This window comes from Ursus maritimus, unplaced genomic scaffold, assembly GCF_017311325.1.
Source record: "Ursus maritimus isolate PB19 unplaced genomic scaffold, ASM1731132v1 scaffold_17, whole genome shotgun sequence".
Classification (NCBI taxonomy): domain Eukaryota; kingdom Metazoa; phylum Chordata; class Mammalia; order Carnivora; family Ursidae; genus Ursus; species Ursus maritimus.
The window spans coordinates 24719513-24739895 of record NW_024424119.1 but is presented as its reverse complement, the minus strand read 5'-3'; the positions used below and the strand labels follow the sequence as shown (position 1 = coordinate 24739895).

Below are 20383 nucleotides of genomic sequence, written 5' to 3'. Positions count from 1 at the left end.
AAAAAAAAATACAGGCAAAGAATATGAATAGACTGTTCACAAAATAGTAAATACTAATAGCCTTTACTTGTATGAAAACATCCTTAACTGTACTAAGACACACAAACTTAAATTCTACTGAGACAACATTGCCTAGCAGACTATCAAAAATCCAAAAATTTGAACAAATCACTCTATTGGTGGATTTGGGAAGAAAAAAAATACCTTCATGACATTACTAGTAGGAGTATAAATTGGTACAGTATCTGTGGAAGGCAGATACCCTTTGGGGTAGTCATCAAAGCTGCTCCCAAATATCCTTCTCTTTCCCTTTCAAGGTATACTGTACTGTTCACTTGAGGTTAAATACGGTTATATGATTTGCTTTAGACAGGGAAATGTGAGCAAAAGGGACATATCGTATCTTCTGGGTGGGAGTTTTAAGAACCAGAGTGCAATTTGCTATGTTCTCTTTCATTTATCTTTTCTTTCCCTCTACCACTCATACTGACAATGTCCTAGATGCAGGCTGTTCCACCAGCCTAGACTGCAGAGACAAGACAACTTAAAGCAGAACTCCTTGACATGCAGGATGACAAGCAGCATGAGCAAAATAAACCTTTACTGTTTTAAGCTCCTGACAAATGGAGGGCAATGTAGCAATATTTATCGAATTTACAAATACATATCCCCTCAAATATACTTGCAAAATGACATATGTAAAAGGTGCTCAATTACAACATGGTTTGTTATAGTAAATGACTGGAAATAACCAAATGAATCAAATTAATATCAACAGAACACTAGTTAAATACTTACAGGACCTTCATACAGCAAAATATCTGTAGTTATTGAGAAAAAATTCTCTTAGAGCTAATATGGAAGGATCTCCAAATGAAAAAACAAGATGTTCTCAGTATGTATACCAATTTCATTTTTTTTAAAAAGTGAGGGGGTTACAATATATATTCATATTTTCTTGCACTTGCACAAAGCAATTCTAGAATAATAAGAAACTAACAAATGATACTACAGATAAAAGACTGGTATCCAAGATCTACAAAGAACTTCTCAAACTCAATACACGAGAAACAAATAAACAAATCATAAAATGGGCAGAAGATACGAACAGACACTTTTTCAATGAAGACATACAAATGGCTAACAGACACATGAAAAAATGTTCAAAATCATTAGCCATCAGGGAAATTCAAATCAAAACCACACTAAGATACCACCTTACGCCAGTTAGAATGGCAAAAACTGACAAGGCAAGAAACATTGTTGGAGAGGATGTGGAGAAAGGGGATCCCTCCTACATTGTTGGTGGGAATGCAAGTTGGTACAGCCACTTTGGAAAACAGTGTGGATGTCCCTTAAAAAGTTAAAAATTGAGCTACCCTATGATCCAGCAATTGCACTACTGGGTATTTACCCCAAAGATACAGATGTAGTGAAGAGAAGGGCCATATGCACCCCAATGTTCATAGCAGCTCTGTCCACAATAGCTAAATCGTGGAAGGAGCCGAGATGCCCTTCAACAGATGACTGGATTAAGAAGTTGTGGTCCATATATACAATGAAATATTATTCAGCTATCAAAAAAGAATGATTTCTCAACATTTGCTGCAACATGGATGGCACTGGAGGAGATAATGCTAAGTGAAATAAGTCAAGCAGAGAAAGACAATTATCATATGGTTTCTCTCATCTATGGAACATAAGAACTAGGAAGATCGATAGGAGAAGAAAGGGATAAAGAAAGGGGGGGTAATAAGAAGGGGGAATGAAGCATGAGAGACTATGGACTCTGAGAAACAAACTGAGGGCTTCAGAGGGGAGGGCGGTGGGGGAATGGGATAGGCTGGTGATGGGTGGTAGGGAGGGCACATATCGCATGGTGCACTGGGTGTTATATGCAACTAATGAATCATCGAACTTTACATCAAAAACCGAGGATGTACTGTATGGTGACTAACATAATAAAAAAATTATTTAAATAAATAAATAAATAACTAGATAAATAAATAAATAAATAAAACTAACAATTATTACCTTGGACAGAGCATTAAAGGGTGACTAGGTGGAATCTCCAATTACTCAGGAAAAAAAAATTGGGGTGCTGTACTTAACTTCCTACTGTCACAACCTCAATAAGTCAAGCAAATCTCATGTTAAGTATAAATAGTATACTTCTACCTCTATCTGAAACTGTTCTGACACTCTTCATTAAACTCTGGCTTATCTTTATCCTCTTGGCCACATCTACTCAGCTTCCAGTTACATTACCTGTGTTAAGAATCTATTTACTATTGTTCTCTTATTCAATTAAGTAGCAATGGTTCTTAGTTACTCTTAAATAAACCACGCTTTTCCCTAAATGATTCCAAGCTTCAGCAACTGTTTTTAGCTATTCTTTTTGAGAGATTCTGAATTGCCTCTTAAAAAGAAAAAAATCATAACAAACTGTGCCTGCTCCAATACATTCTTGTTTTTCTCATTCAGAACTTTTATGTGGATGTTATTTGTTTTACTTTCCTTTATAAGAATTATAAGACCCTTACTTATGGAAAATTAGAAATAAAAAGTTACTATTATAACACTGACTCCATAAATGTTCACTTTAAATGTTTACCTCATGTCAATCTAGATCAACAGACTCCAAATCTAAAACCTATATACATGTATAACTGTATTAATACATTCATTACATTATAAAAATGTAAAAAGCATAAAGAAACAATCATTTAAGATAATGATAAAAATATTTTTTGCTGTCACTAAAAGTACAAGCAGTAATAATATTTTTAGTGAAAGCAATGTGATACAATATGCCTCATTATTTTTTAAATCTTGGTTTAACATTTTGATATAGAATTATTTGAAGGTCTGGTTCCACTATCAATTATTTCAATATTTGGTTTTCAAAGCTGTCAAAAAGATACAGATATATCAGTCAAATGAAAGATGTGCAATTGGTTCCTATATAGCAATTATTCACAGATTTTATTGAAATTTGGCTAATTAAGTTCTCATTTTCTCTGATATCTTACCAGATAGAAATATTTTTAACAAATAAGTTCAAACCTCACTGAAAATTTTCATTAGAAATATTTTTAAATATGTTAATAGCTTCTTTCCAAGATTTCAGAACATGCAGTTATGGGTTTTTATAGGTAACAGTCATTGTTTCTGATAAAAAAAAAAAGAACACACACACACGAAAGAAAGCATTTTCAAACATCTGTATTCAAAGCAGCTACCTTTCAATCATTATTAAAGCATTATCTTCTCTCTGAAGGGTCAAATTAGCAGTGCTTGTAAGAAGCTAGAACAATATGAGCAACAAAATAAATGATAATAATGATTATAACTGTAAAATGTAATACATTATATTATAAATTAAGTATCCATGAGTCCACAGTGATATAAATAAATTGATGGGAGAAAAGGGAAATCTCTTCCTTATAGTAGAATGCCAACTAATGAATGTAGAAAGTATAATGGAAATAGAAAGTTACCATTTGGCAGCCACCATTCGTGATGGTAGATTTATTTATTTATTTAATTATTTTATTATATTATGTTAGTCACCATACAGTACATCCCCAGTTTTTGATGTAAAGTTCGATGATTCATTAGTTGCATATAACACCCAGTGCACCATGCAATACGTGCCCTCCTTACTACCCATCACCAGCCTATCCCATTCCCCCACCGCCCTCCCCTCTGAAGCCCTCAGTTTGTTTCTCAGAGTCCATAGTCTCTCATGCTTCATTCCCCCTTCTTATTACCCCCCCTTTCTTTATTTCTTTCTTCTCCTATCGATCTTCCTAGTTCTTATGTTCCATAGATGAGAGAAACCATATGATAATTGTCTTTCTCTGCTTGACTTATTTCACTTAGCATTATCTCCTCCAGTGCCATCCATGTTGCAGCAAATGTTGAGAAATCATTCTTTTTTGATAGCTGAATAATATTTCATTGTATATATGGACCACAACTTCTTAATCCAGTCATCTGTTGAAGGGCATCTCGGCTCCTTCCACGATTTAGCTATTGTGGACAGAGCTGCTATGAACATTGGGGTGCATATAGCCTTAGTGATGGTAGATTTAAACAGGAGTCATCAATGAATGTTTAGCTCATAGGCAGAGATGCAATGAGGAATAAGATATTGGCATAGTCTCAAGAGTACACAAAACACTTAGCAGTTACATCAATTACAAAAGGAAAAAAAAGGTGCCTTGACAGGTTGGAAACCTGGCCAATAAACATTTAACTAGGTGATTGAGATTAATATTAAGAAGGGTTAGCACCCGTTGACACATGTACTTTCTGATACAATTTCACTAAGAAGAGCCCAGCATCATTTTTGTGTAATTCTTGCCAAGAAAGCATGGCCTGAGTCTGAACATGAGGAAACATTGGATGGACCCCAAATGAAGAACATGCTATGAAATAAAAGGTCTGTACCATCTGTCCAAGATAAAACTGAAGAACTGTTCCTGATAAAAGGAGACTAAAGAGAGATGACTACTAAATGCTACATGTCAGCCTGGATTGTATCCTGGACCAGGAAAGAAAAGAGACATTGTTGGGACAGCTGGCAAAATTTATATGGCATTTTGATGATGGTGCTGCCATTGTTGATTTCCTCCTATGGATAGGTACACTGTAGTTATATAGGAGGGTAGCCTTGGTTTTTTGGGAAATATAAATAGGACTATTTAGTAGTGACACAAATCATCTCTTCAACTTTTTCAGAAAGTTGAAATGGTTCAGAAAAAGATTAATCATAATGGATGGAGGGTGAAGGAGCAACTATGGTAATGTCAACAATCGGGGTATCTTGGCAAGAAAGATTTAAGAGTTCTTTATATTGCTATTTTGGCAACTTTTCCCTACNNNNATCTGAACTTGTTTCAAAATAATTTTTTTTTTAAGATTTTACTTATTTGACCCAGAGAGAGAGCACAAGTAGGGGGCGCAGCAGGCAGAGGGAGAGGGAGAAGCAGGCTCAGCAGGGAGCCAGATGCGGGGCTTGATCCCAGGACCCCCGGATCATGACCTGAGCCGAAGGCAGTCGCCTAACCGACTGAGCCACCCAGGCACCCCCAAAACAGATTATTTTTCAAGTGTGTTTACACATGTGAGCATGCTTGCATTTTTAATATCTGCCAGGTATTATACTACTGACAGCCGCTCGTCATTTAAAGACATCCTTTCTGTATACATCACAAAGGCCCTCTCTAATAGGCCAGCTAGTGGCCTTGAAAACTGGGTAGCCAAGGGAGACAACAACTGACTGTATGAGGCCTTGTGTGGTTCCCTGTCCTAAGCTCAAAATAAAATGGCCTCAAAGTGACAATGGTACTGAAAATAGCATTTAACTTAACCTTGGGGCTCTCAGCCCACTAGATCTATTTGATTTCCATTAATCAGCATAGAAGGAAGCCAACAGCCACCTCCCATCCCTTAAAGCTCTAGCTTACTTGTCATGCATTCCCAGAAGCACACTATAAGAAGATGACTAATCACTGACTGCTTCTTCAGCACCATATGTCTCCAAATTTCAAAGGAAAAACTGTCCCAACTAGTACTAGAAAAACAGATTTCCTACCTCCTGCAGCCGGAGTCGAACCTTGGTAACTGCTCGGATCCAGTGTGCTCTGGCTTGGGTAAATGGCGAAGAAGCATTCTCCTCAGGAAAACTTGTAACAAAGAAAAGAATGTTTCTTAAAAATAGCCCAGGCCACAGGGTGACCACTCAAGGCAAACTGCCAAATATCTAAAGTAAAATGGTTTGTAGTCATGCCTAGACTTATTTCATGAGTCAGGCCACTAAACAGCATAGTCTTAAATAGCCAAGTGGGAAAAAAATCCTCTCTAAAATGACAGCTCCTTTTAGCTTTTTATCCATTCCCTCTCTTCTTTCCCCATTTTTCACTCACCCAATGAGCCAACTCACTGGGACAGTTAGGTTTCAGTATTCCAGTAAAAGCAATGGCAAGGGCCCTGAGTCAATGTTAGCACAAAAACTACACAGACATGTGGACTAATCCTTGCACCCTACCTCTCAAGACCACCAGTCTTCCCTGGGTGTTCTACATATCATCCAACCTTACGGCAGAATTTTGTTCCTGCAAACTCTTCCTGCTCCACTAAGAATTTTGGAAGGCTTACCAATTCCTAGACTACAACACAAATGCTAAGGAAAAAAGCACAGTCCTTTTCCTACCATGGTCTTGTTCCTTGAGCAGCCTGAGGGACACCCCTCAATGAAACAACAATAAATGTAACTAACAAAGGAGTTTCGGGACAGAAACACCACGCTGTATTAGAACAAATTCATCATCTAGATTCTTAACTATGGAATACTTGGTGACAATGCTTCTCCTCTCTCCCACTGAGGTCTAATGCCAAGGCAGCAAACAACCATCCACCATCTAGATATCTGAAATATAGGCCAAGCTCTGATGCCATCTAAGTGGATCAACTGTTTTAAGACATTGTGGGCACCGCTGACCAAGGCAGAACCGGACTTCACTTGCAGAGCTAGGATCTGAAAGGACACAGCCAGTACAGAAGGACAAATACTCGTGCTGGGCACTTCTGCTGCTCTACCAAGAACTTTACCCAGACAATAGCAACTGCCATTCTAAGGTCTACAAAGAGCCATTTTTCAGTCAGTCATCAACCACACCTCTTGGATGTCTTATCTTTTAGATGAGCTACCAGAGATGACTAAAAATCAGGAAAAAGTAAGGAGAAAAGAACATAAGTTTATATCTTCAGTGTTGGAGTAGATACACCAACAATTCTTCAAACTTTTACCACTTATAACTGCACTCACGGCTCTGACCTTGTGGTGAGCGGCTTTATCTTTAGACCTTGAAATTCGAGAATCCAAGTCATACCTAGCCCTTATCACTCTAGCCCAGTGGTTTTCAACTGGGGGCAGTTTTGCCCCCCATGGGAAATCTGACAACATCTGGAGACATTTCTGGCTGTCACAACTGATGGTTGCTATTGGCATGTAGTACAGAGGCCAGGGATGCCACCATACATTCCCCAATGCCCACAACAGCTCCTCATAACAGTTATCTGGTCCCAAATGTCAGTAGTGCCAAGACTGAAAAATCACACTCTGACCCAACCTATCAGCAAATCTACTGACCAATTCAGCTCAATAACAATAACACTCAAATATTGTACTAAGCTTTATAATGAGACTGTTAAAAAGACAAGTTTAAAATTTTTCTTCTTATGGGTACCAATTAATTCCAGACACACAGCTAGACCCTGGGAAAGCAGAAGGGTGAGTGAGATCTGGCTTTCAGACTAATTCTTTCTTAACTCTGTCCTGGTTTTCTCAACCAGGAAAAAAAACAAAACAAAACAAAACAACGTTCACATAAGAAGTTTAAACTTTAATAGGCTGGGAAGCCTATTTCATCCAAAGCAGCTCCTTTTAATGAAGTAAGCTGTAGGACTTGGATCAGTTCCAGACTTAGAGGCTACCATATATATGTCAATTAGTAGGCCAATAACTACAGATTCAAGAAGGCCTGGTACAATGCAGCTAACTACAAAGAACCCAAGTGTTCTTCAGAGATCCTCAAAATATTTAGGGAATTATACCAAAAATCAAAGGAAGCAGCAAAGAGCTAAACCTCAGTATCCTGGATCATTACCATACCAACCTGCAGGGAAACAAATGAAAAGCACTTGCACCCAGAAATACCACAGGCAGGTACTGAGGAAACCACATGAACTCCTCAAGGCATCCATCACCTACCTCTCCTGGGGGCCTAGGATGTGGTCTTTGTGTAGCACCAGATCTGGGGGAGGATGGATTGTGTCATCTTCTTTCCTCTCCTTGGGTTCACATGCTCTCCCCTTCTCTTCTTCACTTGTCACCTCCATGGCTTTCTCTTGTTCTCCAAAACCCACTTGGCCGTCTCTGGAGAAGCTGCCAGAGCTGTGGCATGAATGAATCGAGTCCCTCTCCCGATGGTCATCATCTTGTTCGTGACACTGGTCTAGTTCACTCAACTGAGAGCTTCCTTGACTCACATTACAGGAGGAGCCATACCTACTACTGCTGGTGGGGCTGTGAGAATGAGAGGAAGACAGATGAGTACATACATGCAAACTAGGGACCAGGACAAAAGTAATGGATAAATTCAGAAATAATGATTTTTTCAGTGGCAAGAATCACAAATAGGAGGCTCCTGGGAAGATAGGACCAAACTTCACAATCTAGAAGAACTAGTTTCTAATCAGCAGAAGCACAAAGGAAAAACCATACAATATGCTGGGTTCTCTAATAGCATTTAACCTCAACCTGTGACAGACTTTGAAGCATACTTTATCTTAAAGTGATTTTTATAAGTAGGGGCTTAACCTTAATTATTAAGAATTATTAAATATAAAAGTAGCCTCTGTTTACACCTAATATTCTTTACTCAGACTTCTAAAGAAACTTGTCCAGTGGCTGTGATTAAAGTTTTCTAATTTCCATAAAGTAAAATGGAGGAACTCTACTCCCCTTTTCTATTATTTACTAAATTGATGTCCCCTTTTCTTCCTCTACAATTTTAAACTTGAATGTCTGTTCCTTAGGATGAGCAAAGGAGGTTAGAGATGTTCCTTCAATTACCTCTCAGCTATCTGCATGATGAGGTAATGGAAACCATTAGGATATGAAATCTATGACCAAAAAAATTCCTCTGGGGAATGGTCTCATCAACATGAACGTTACAGTGATACCCCTGGCAGCATAGGGAATGTCCCAAAGATGAACTTGCGTACCTGTAACTGAGCTGCTCTCAGGACATGGCTTGTTTGGGATAAAGTGGACAAAATCCAACTGCAGGATCTGGGTCAGGACCATACTAATGCATTTCTATAATTGAAGAGCGGCCAGCCCAACCCTTTCTCAATACCTGAATTTCCATACCCAGAAAGGAAATTTGTTCCCCTGCTACGATAGACAGCACCTATAGCAGAGAAAGTGGCAGTGAATCATGATTAGAAAGAAGAGCAGCAGCCACAAGTTACTCCCTTGAGCCGTATACTGAATTTAAGGCAGTAAGTTCTACTTCAGATAGAGGTTTCAGGTGATGATCTATAAGATCTATCCCAGCTCATATGGATAGTTCCATCCTAAGTCAGGGGCCCCCCTTTCACTTCCAGTAACCTGCTAGAAAGCCTCCATGCAAAAGGACAAAGAATTTCCTTGCCACAGAGTCAAGCCTTTAACTAAAGGGCTTATGTTTACCCTTGGCTAAATGAAGATAAATCGTTATTTTGTTTCCCAGGGATATATTCCCTACGGTTCCTCCTGATTACCTGGTCTTTTCAGGCTAATTTCTGATCCTTTGTCCCATGGCAGCAGGACAGGTACCAGGTCACTGTGGTGGACAGTTCCTAACACACATGTACACACACACACACCATCTCTAAAACCAGCCCCTTTGGACAGGTTTGGGGAGCATTCTTAAGCTGTACTATATATGGTGCTTCTTCTTAGGGAAAATAACAGGATCTTTTTTCCACATGGACCCTGTACAATGCTCCAGAATAAAGAACTACAGCAAATGACAGCCTTAAGCTCCTATGACACTTTACTCAAAGCACTTACCAGACACCAGTCTTAAGGGTATGAAAAGGCAAAGACTGGAAGAAGCTATGCAAATCCATGTGGAATAGGATATAGAATATAAATTATCTCAACCTTTGCATCTTGCATTTTACTTAATAACCTCATTGCCACTGGAGAAAGCATCTTAGAAGACTTGGACAAGCAAAGCACAGTAGATCTCTTCCCAGCTAGTACAGATATAAGTGCTGAAGGCCCAAGGAAGCATCCTAGCCTAGCATGTGGTTGTAATTAATACATGCCACACTACTACTTTCTGCCTCTTCCTGCCCTCCATTCTCCATTCTGCTTTACACAAGGCACAGCAAACCAGAGTGAGTAAATCCCAGGGCTCAGCCTTTCTTTTAGCAGTAAGTTCTTACCCCAATAAATGAATTACATTTGGCACTAGAGAGAGGGGAGAGGATGAAAAGACCCACACATTATTTCTTGTAACTTAACCCCTAGTTAACATGAAGCTCAGATGTTAGGAAAGACATAGGAAAAATTAAAAGCAGGCTACCATTAAACTACAACTAAGTCACTGCATCATAAATGGTCAATTCCTTAAAATCATTTATGATGCTTAGGTTGAGAACAACCTTTTGTTGGTCTTTGGTTCCTTGATGCCATGGAGAGTAACTGGCTGCTGTACATTTGAAAGAGAGTCAGTGCTAGCAGGCATCACCTCCTCCTTTTGTGTTTCCGGCTGGTGAAGTACCTCGGTGACAGTGCTGTGTTCTTCCTTATGACTTCCTGAAGGATAGGTGGAGCTAGAAAGCTTGCCTTTGGAACCCCACTGTTCTCCTGATGCTGAAACTTCCTGCTGGTCTTCCATTTCTCCAGGCCCCGAAAGCTCATGAGCACATGTACTTGGCCTGGTCTCCTGCTGCTCAGAGGTCCCAGAGGGTTGAGCAGCTGGCTCAGCACTAGCCTCAGACATTTGAGAAGACTCTAAAGCTTTGTCAGCCTCCCTAGCATTAAAGTCCTGAGCACTGTTGATAACCAAAGCTGGAGAAGAGGATTCTGCAGGTGTTTGTTCAGGGCCCCCTTTGTTCTCTTTTGGCCATGTGAATGAAAGATCCAGCTTCTTTCCAAACCTTAGTTTTAGATCACTTGCCATTATACTCCCTTTCCCCTCACTACCTCCCTCAAATAGAGTTGACAACTTTTTAAAACTGACCATTAAAACAGGCTCTGCTGCTCTATCGCCAGAGGAAGGAGATGGGGAAAAGAAAGAGCTCAGTGGTTTCCCAGAGTCAGTGACAGAGGATGGGAAATGGAGTTTTGGCCAATTGGTCATGTTTGGGATCTCAAAATGAGATCTTGGCTGCTCTGTTTCCTGGGGGACTGCAGATAGATCTTTCTGGGTATCAAGTTTCCCATAACTTTCTTTGGCACAAAGCGCAGGTTCCTCCAGCACAGGGTGAGAAAGGTATCCTTGGGTTTCTGGTGTGGCACTCTGGCCAACACTTGCCTCACTGAACAGTGGAGTACTGGTTTCCAGTGAACTGGTTGCCTGTAGTTCCAAGTCTTGGTTTGCAGAGGCAGACTGCATAGCTGGCTTTGCTTCAAGAGGAAGAGGTGGCTGAACCGGAGGAGGAAACTCTTTGGCAATACAGGTAGGATCTGAATCCAAATGTGATGGCAATGGAATATGCTCTGCTTCCAATGATGCCTCTGTGTCTGTGCCCTGCAACAATCCCATGTCTCCTTCATCACTCAGAGACAATACTCCTTGCCCAGTATCGTCCCCTGAAACAGAAGGTACAGCCCCAATTGTTTCAGAATCTTGGGGTTCTAGAATATGGTCAGGAATATTATTGTTTTCCATTTCAGTTGTTAGTTTAGTATCATCTGTCAGGGTCTCTGAGTCTGACTTTGCACTAACTACAGTCACTGTACAGTCACTGAGAGTAGATTCTGAATTGAGTGCTGGAGAGGAAGCTTCTCTCCACAAATTTTCTGGAGGTACTGATTCCACAGTATCTCTACAACTACCATTTTGAGGCCATGCAGTAGCTGGGATAGGTGATTCTTGTTTGTATGTCTCTGGTTTGGGACTTTTAAAAATTCCAAGTAACTCACCTTTGAGGGACTGAGATGATGTACCAGAAGAAAGAGAGAAAAAGGAGTTTTTCTTTGGTGGTTTAGGAGGGGAGAAAAGTCCAGAGAAAGTTTTGGGAGGTTCAATTAAGCACCCAGAGAAAGATTTCACTTTTGTCACAAATCCTGAAAGCACCTCTACTGAAGAGCCCAACATTGATTTGTCTTCCTCTTTATCTGCCTCTTGGCTCTGGAGGTGCCTTGTACACCCTGGCTCCACAGAGGGAGAGGTTGGCTCCGGGATCTGTGTTAAGACATCATCAGGGGCCTTTTCTAATGGCAAGTTTAAGGGGTCACTAGTAAATCTTTCATTTTGGTGGTGGTTAGTACAAGTGTCTGAATTGTTGAGCCTTTCAGTCAAATGACTATCATGTGAAAAAGACTTGGCCAATGAGCCACTAGGGAAGGCTTCCTGTACGAAAGGCTCTTCTTCATAAGGAGCTACCCCAAGGGTCTCTGGACCAATGAGCAGTGTTTCAGTCTGTGCCTGAAATTCTGGTGAATGAGGAACTACGTCATTTTGCAACTGATTCATCTGGAAATCTGCTAAAGATGTCCCTAGTCCATTACTAGAATCTAGTTTTCCCTGATAGTCCTTCTCTACATTGAGCTCACCTGTAAGGGAAGTAACCTCAATGGTGTTGCTAATGGAAACACCAGGAGCCATTTGCTCTTCATGAACTACCTGCTGGACCATGCTATCTCTATTGCCACTGGAACCTTCTCCAGTCATTGTGCCACCTATGTCTACAAAAACACTTGGTTTCTTACAGGGCTGGGAAGTCACTGGAGCAACAGTTGAAAGGCTGTGTTTTTCCTCAGGAGTCTGCTGCTTTCCATCCAAAAAGGATAAGTTGAAGAAACTAAAAGAGCTATTATGAGAGACATTCTTCTTGCTGCTTGAGTTAGTAGTAGAAAAAAAGGAAGGAAGTGTAAATAGCCCTTCTGCTTGAGATTTGGTTCTTGGTAGAGTAGCAGAGGCTCTGTTCTCAGATTTTTCAGATCCAGTCAGGAAAGAAAATATACTCTTTTTGGTGGGCAACTCTGGTTGAGATGGAGAGGTTGTGGGAGTTGAAAAACTCCAGTGTGGGTTGGAAAAATGATCTTGTTCCTTTGAATTTCTCAGGCTTGGAATATCAAAAGATAATTTATTACTTCTTGAAACTTCTGTCACTGTAGACACACCACTAGTTTCTATTGAAGAATCTCTGGAATACTCTTCAAGACAATTTGCTGAGAAAGACTGATTTGGTGATTGCTGGATTAGGTGGTCTCTGAAAGGTACCTCTTTTTCAGTCAAATTATTACTCTGTATATCCCTAGTCAATGGTTCTTTTAGCCCACTGTCATCAATAGTAATCTGCTTGTTCAGACTCCTAATTCGAACCTTCCTTTTAGAGGCAACTGGTGTAGCAGAAAAGTTCCCAACATCCTGGCTAATTAGCTGTGCAGGATCAGGACTTGGTTTGACTTCATCCTTATCAACCAATGAAGAAACAGACATATTTTCAGTTGTCTGTATAGAAGATGCATTGGTTTTAAATAAATCCCCAATGGTACCAAAAAAACTTGAGACACCAGGAGATTCATTCTTTTGCTGAGAAGGTATCTTTCTATTTTTATCACCATTCTTTTCTAAATTTGGTGGTCCTTCTTTATTCACCTGGGTTTTAAAGAGGTTCAAAAATCCAGATGCCTGTTTTCCATTTGATACGGTACTTACTGAAGAGTCTTCTCCCCGACCAAAGAGTTTCAATGCACTTTTAAATAATGTTCTCTCAGACTCTTTGGAAGACTGGTCCGGAGGAAGCTCACAGTTCTTAGGTTCATCCCTACTAAACTGTGATGCAAGAGGAACTGAAACAGAGTCAACCGTAATGATTTCATTATCTTCTACACCTGATTTAGCCTGAGCAGTTGTTTGGCTTACCTGGATAACAGATTTTAACAAACTTTGTTTTTTCGCACGAAAACTTTTATTTAAAGGGAATTCCTGCTTCATTCTTTCAGTAAATTCTGGTTGCTGAACATTGGATACTATTTGTCTTTCTAAACCCTTCTTGAGAAGACTTTCTTCTTTATCTTGGGAGTTGCTCTCTAATTGTTTATTCAAGATTAATGACTGAAGACCATCATTTGTGAGCTCTGCTAAGTCTGACTGCTGATCCATTTTCTTCATGACCAAAGACTCTAAGGATTCATTCTCAACAAAATACAAAGTATTTCCAACTAAAGCAGAAAATAATGAAGTCACGTTGTTCAATGACATTTCTCCTGTTTGCTGTGGACTGTTAGTCATATTTTCAGGATGAACCAAAGAGGTAGCTTCTTCAGAAGACTGAACCCAATGTAAACCAGAAGAGTAAACTGATGAATCCTTTGCTAGAGACAGGTTCTTATCTCCTTCTATAAAATGATTTTTATTTAAGTTGCGATTTCCAATAGTTTGGGACTTATTTCTGAGATCCAATATATACTCAAAGTCTTCAGAACCACACACCCTTTCTTCATAAGATCCAAAATTTCCTTTAAATTTCTGAAGATTATAGCCTGAAAAATCTAAAGGTTGATCCTTTTGGTCACAACTTGACTCTTCAAGTACTTGTGAAAAAGTTTCTAAATTTAGATACACTGGTCCCTCACTTCTTGGCAAAACTACAGATAAATCAAGAGGGTCATCAATTGGTTCCTCTTCAACACACCAGAATAATTCATCTTCCTTAAAACTATAGGCAGAAATAATGCTGTCATCCAACATAATACTTGACAGATCATTTGTCTGTAAACAATTCAAATCCTCTTGATAAGAACAATCAGGTATGAATAAATATGCATACTGCCCAGTTGAATCAGTGAGGAGATAATACATATACTGACCATCATGGAACACATAATATCCATAATCTCCATCTTCTGATGGCCACCACACTCCGCTTTCAAGACATGACAACCATTCCTGGTATTCATAACCAACACTTGAAAAAACAAAGTTTTCATCCATTCTTAATAATTCTTGATCAAGTATGGAATATGTAGTCTTCTCATAACCTGATGAACAACTTAAGTCAATGGGCAATTCTTCTAGTGAACTCTTAGTCTCATTAATTGGAAAATAAGAATTTCCGTATAATGAGTGAGCTGCCCACGTATCACTTCTTAATAAGTTATCTACATTAAATGCTAATTGGTCCAATGATTCATATGGTAAGTCATGCCAAATGACACTGTTCGGATTTGTTTTCCGCTCCAAGACATTTGCATTTTGATCCTTTTGGCAAAAATTTATTGCTGAATTTTCTGAGTCAGGCCACAAGAAAATATCACCTGATGGGAATGTACTTTGATTCAACATAAAATAAACTGGCTGAAGTTTTCTGGAATTTTTGGAGAAATCTTTTATATCAGAGTTCCATTCATAACAGAAAGGATTATTCATCTCTTCTAAAGCCTGATAGTGGTTTGATATATTAAGAATGTTAGTATTTAACATAGGCGGATTTAACTTGTTTGAATTTTCATGTATTTTCGCCTTAAGAACATGGTGTGGTGTCAGCCTCTCAGTCAAGGATTTCTCTAAGAGGCCCTGCTGAGCACCTGGAGCACAATGAAATACCCTGTTCTCAGAAGAGGGGCAATTCTTTTCTTTTTGCTGGTTTTTCCATGTAGGAGGGCAATGACGATTATCAACCCAAGCATCAGATAATGGTATATCTTCTTTAGGTAAAGATAAAAAGCTTTTTATGAAGCCAGATGTTTCTTCCTTTTCAACATGGTTCTTCTGGTTTTCAGAAGTCATACATGAAGTAACAGGGATCTCATCCAAGGATAAATGTTTATTTCCATTCAAACTTTTTATGTTGCCTAAAGACATGGACTTTGCTTCATCTGGTTTACAATCAGTCACACTGTTATTGGATATCAGGTTAAATATTCCAGAGAGTAAGCCTGGGGTATTATTCTTATGAGAATTATCACTCTTCAAATTTAATTCTTGTTGACTAGACAAATTTTCAAGAGAAGAAAACCTGTTAAACAGACCAGAAAGGATGCCTCCTTGGGTTCTTTTCTTGGAATATTTATCTACAAGTCTGTCTTCATTAATTTCATTAACCAAGGTGGATTTTGAAATGGTAGAAGTAAATGCTAATGAACAGTCTGATACTGTTAAAGATGCCATTTGTGTAAGAGTCTTACTTTCTTCTGAAGTATCTGAAGGAATATATTCTTTGGACACAACTCCAAGGATGGCTGAGGTATCTCTCTGACAGTTATCTACTGCTTTATGGTCACTTGAATTTAATTTCTCTATATTCCCAAATTCCCCAAGATCATTATTAATAACTGGAGCTGAATTAGACTTTATTTTAAGTGTGTCATCTTCAGGACAATTTATTTGGTCATTTTTATTAAATGTTTCTGTATCATCAAATTTCCCTAAATTATTATGAATATTTGGAACTGAACTAGATTTTACTAAACTAAGTTTGGCATTTTCATGGCAGTTTCTTTGGATCTCTTCATCAATGGTTACTGCTGAGTCAGGAAAACTCTGGTCACTGACAGTGACACAGCTGTCACTGAAAGGAAGTTTAAACAAAGGAAAAATGCTTCCTTTCTCTCTTAAATCCTGCTGCTTTTCAGAATGACTAAGAACTCTGAAAAATGGAATATGTAGTTTTCCTCTAAAGGAAAAGGAATGTCCATCTTTCTTAGGGTCCCCCTCCCACCCATCCTCCTCCAACTGGTGAATTTTCATAGATTCTGATAAAGTTTCCTTTGAACAGGTCTCAGGTGAAGTGAGCAAAAACTGGCTAAATGATTTTCTGAGTGGCTCAAGAAAATCATCATCACTAGTAACTTTGTCCCCCTCTAATGGCTTTGAAGAAGACTCTTCATTTGCAGTTCTCCTGCCAGTTATACAAGGTTGTCCTGGAGTGTCTTTAGCACATATTTTTGATTGATCTGGTAACAGAGACAGATCTGTACAGGGTTTTCTTTCCAAGAGACTCTCAATATCATCTTTTTTATTTGCAGAATCGCCTAAGTTTGAAGATTCATTGGCCACTTGGGAAGACAACAACAAATCCTCATTTGTGGGCATTTGGGCTGAGCTTGTAGTTTCTCCATCATTCCTATCTAAAGTGATGATACTACTGTTATTGCCAAGAGTGTCTTCCCTTTGATTTGACTCTGATCTACACGCAATAAAGTTTTCCTTTCTTGTTGGCTTGTTCCGGACATCATCCTTTTTGGTTTCATCCTTTTCTGAAAAGATCTTTAATGGATTTAGCATGCTAAAAACAGACTTTATAACTGAACTCTGACTCTGTGGAGTGGAGTCCCTTCCAATAGTCTCTGTTACATCCTGTGAGCTTAAATTTCCAGTTTTACTACCTGTGTGCTCGTTTTCAGAGGTTTTGTCATTTCTGCCAAAATCCTTATTATCAACTACTTGAGAGGATAATGGAGACTGCATGGAAAGATCCTTCCCCAGTACTGACTTGGCGCTGGGTTTAGATCCTGAATTAATTGTCTCTATTTGATTAAGAGTTTCTGTTTTCTCTGGAACTAAAGAAACCAGCTTTTCCACAGAGGTTGTTAGATGCTTTGTGCCTGAACCCACTTTTTCTGTGAGTGAACTGAACAAAGAACCAACAGCACATTTCACTCCATTCAGCTCAGGGAAAGAGACGGCCTTGTCCTTGTCATTCTTGATAATGGCTGAAGGTGGTAATTGATCCCCAAGCATTCTCTGTTCTGCATTATCAACAGTACTGTTGTGTTTAAGTGATGTTTTAGTTTTTGAAAGGGAACCAAATCTATTAATCTCTTCTTCCTTCTCTGCCAAATATTCTGACACTGTTTCTACCAAACACTGAAGCTCATCCATTGTATCAACATAGTCCTTCTTGGGTTCCTCAAAAGAGGAAAGGGACATCTCTTCCATGGGGCACCTAGATAGATCTCCAAGTGTGTTTGCATCACAATTCACCCTTGGTAATGAGAATGCTGGACTTGTTACATGATATTCTTCAGGTAAGCCTTCAATATGATGGACATTGGATGGATGACTTGTTGGTGACAGTAAACCTTCCTGTTTATCAGTAAGAGGAGAACTCAGAAGTTCATCAGAAGTACTGCTAGTAGAATCTTCAAGAATATCTAATGGAGTGGAATTAGTGACATGCTGGTTTAAGCCAGATGACTTTTCACAGTTCTTAAAACAACCAGAAAGATCATAATCATGATTTTGCAACTTAGTGGTCCACATGCCACTCTTAACCACAAAACCATTTCTGTAAGGGCGCAAAATTGGATAATTTTGTTTCTCCTTTTCAATGTCGCAAATATTACAATTTTCAGTGTTAGGATATGTACTTTTGAAGTTAGTCTTAGTTCCTGATCTATCACCATACTGTCTTGTTTCACTGTCTCCAAAATGATGGTGTAAGGGTTTGTTTTTCCTTCTCCTATCTATTGTATCGTATTTTTGAGGATATCTGGAGAACACAGATGTTTCAAACTTAAGGTCAAAATTAAAGGCAGTAGAATATTCAGATTCTTGACCCTGAGATGGTATCTTTTTCCAATTCTTATACTTCGGTTGTTCTTGTTGGCTGTAATATTTATCAGTTTTTGAAAGAGTTCTAATTTCTTTTACTTCTGCTTCCTTTAAGTTTATGTTACTGCTTTCTAGAAACTCTTGTGATACTTTCCCCTCTATCTCCTCATACATACTTTCTTGCTCTTCATAGTCAACATCAGAGAAAGCTGAAATAATCCTAATTTTGTCATTTTTGGCCTGCAAACCTTGTCTGATGTAAAGGGATAAAATTGGAGGAATAGTAAGGCAAAGAAAAGAGAAGAAACAGGGAAAAGGAAGAAACATAAAATTTAGTGCACGTTCTAAATTAAAATAAATTTGTCAATTAAATGAGAAAATTAAAATAAAATTGTCAATATGATAAAAACCATTCAGACTGAAAAAATATGATAAAGAAATCTGTATGTTCTTAAATCAGTATTAAAGCAACTTAGTCAAATAGTTTTTCCACATCAGAAAAAGAATAGCTATAGTAATAACCGTAGGTACTTGCTACCAGGAGCTTTTTAGGATCCTTTTATTTTCTAAGAAAGAAACAATCAAAATGAACATGTTTCCTCAATATTTAGAATGTATTTGCAATGCCCAAGCTTAGAACTATTAAATATTCAAGGGATTTCAAGAAACCTAAATTTGTTGATTAACTAGGTTTAATTGGGTCCGAAAAGTCAAGCTGTTAACTTGCTGAAAGTTATTATTTGACGCAGTATAGCCAAGAATATGGTCAAACATATTTCTTCAAAAAAAAGAAAAAAATACAGGGGTAGATGGGTGGCTTAGTTGGTTAAGCATCCAACTCTTGATTTTGGCTCAGGTCATGATCTCAGAGTCATGAGATTGAGCCCCAAGTTGGGCTCTGAGCTCAGCACAGATCTGCTTGAGATTCTCTTCCCCTCTCTCTCTCTCATCAATAGATAAATCTTTAAAAAGAAAAATATATATACATAATAAAAATAATCTTTGACTATCAGAAGTCAAACCTTGTTACAGTACCGACAAGAACAATTATTTAAAGCATTATAATTTGTCAAACCTAAAAGCTATATATGCATTGAGGATCACAGTGAAATGAATATCTTTCCCTATACTGATTTTAACACTAGAAGCTACATTCCAACTTAAGTCAATAAATACATAAGATACCTGACCTTTCTTTCAGTAAGATTAGAAACTGTTTGCTTCCTATGTACTCAAGTAGGGGTATACAGAGGACCTGCAGACTAGGAGCTTATCAGCTCAGTATGTTCTTGTACAGATTTAACAGCCAATTGTATTTATTTAGGAAACAGAAACAAGATCATACTGGTCACTTAGTCACTAGAAGTCTTCCAGAGAGACTTGAAGAGATATTGATAATAAACTTCAAGAGATATTCTTTTGACCCCTCTCAACACTACAGACACTTTGACAATATATCTAACAAAGTCCAACTCTACTGTCAAACCTCAAATTATGTATTTTTACATAATTTATGTAAGTTTCCAGTTATTCTGGATTCATTAGGCAAAAGCCCATTTGGTTGGGCAAAGAAATCCAATCTATTTTTTTACATGCAATTTCATTATTGTCCAGTATCTTCAAAAACTCAAACTAAACTAACTCTAGCCTAGAACTCTTTATACTTCAACTTAAATGAATAGATAGCCATTGTTGTAGTGAATGAAGCTATTTATATTCACACTTCTAATTTACCAGCAGATACTAAGAACATGTTTGTTCCCTTAGGATTTTAAATGTTCTTCCTAAAACACTGTGTAACTTAAGGACTTAGACCATCTCCAACAACTTGGTACCTACAGTAAAGAGAGAAGTTTAAAAATCAATGCTAGTGATAAAATATCTTCAAAACTTTTTGAAGGATAAATCATTTCAAAATTTAAGTTAAGAATGTCAATGATAAAAGGTTACTTAAAAATCATGTAATTTTTGGGGTGCCTGTGTGGGTCTGTAGGTTAAGTGTCTGCCTTTGGCTCAAGTCATGATCCCAGGATCTTGGGATGGAGCCCCGCTTCAGGCTCCCTGCTCAGTGGGGAGTCTACTTCTTCCTC

The 20383-nt window shown here is 38.4% G+C and overlaps 1 protein-coding gene across 2 annotated transcripts in view; it reads right to left on the bottom strand.

Annotated features, from left to right (window-relative positions):
- Positions 1-20383, bottom strand: part of UNC13B (unc-13 homolog B) — a 216937-nt gene that overhangs the window by 81492 nt on the left and 115062 nt on the right. For both annotated transcript variants that reach the window (XM_040631566.1, XM_040631565.1), the window contains 2 exons: positions 7781-8095; positions 5603-5693 (listed from right to left, as the gene is read on the bottom strand). In XM_040631566.1, coding sequence (XP_040487500.1) covers positions 5603-5693; positions 7781-8095 — 406 coding nt within the window. The remainder of the gene's footprint in view (positions 1-5602; positions 5694-7780; positions 8096-20383) is intronic.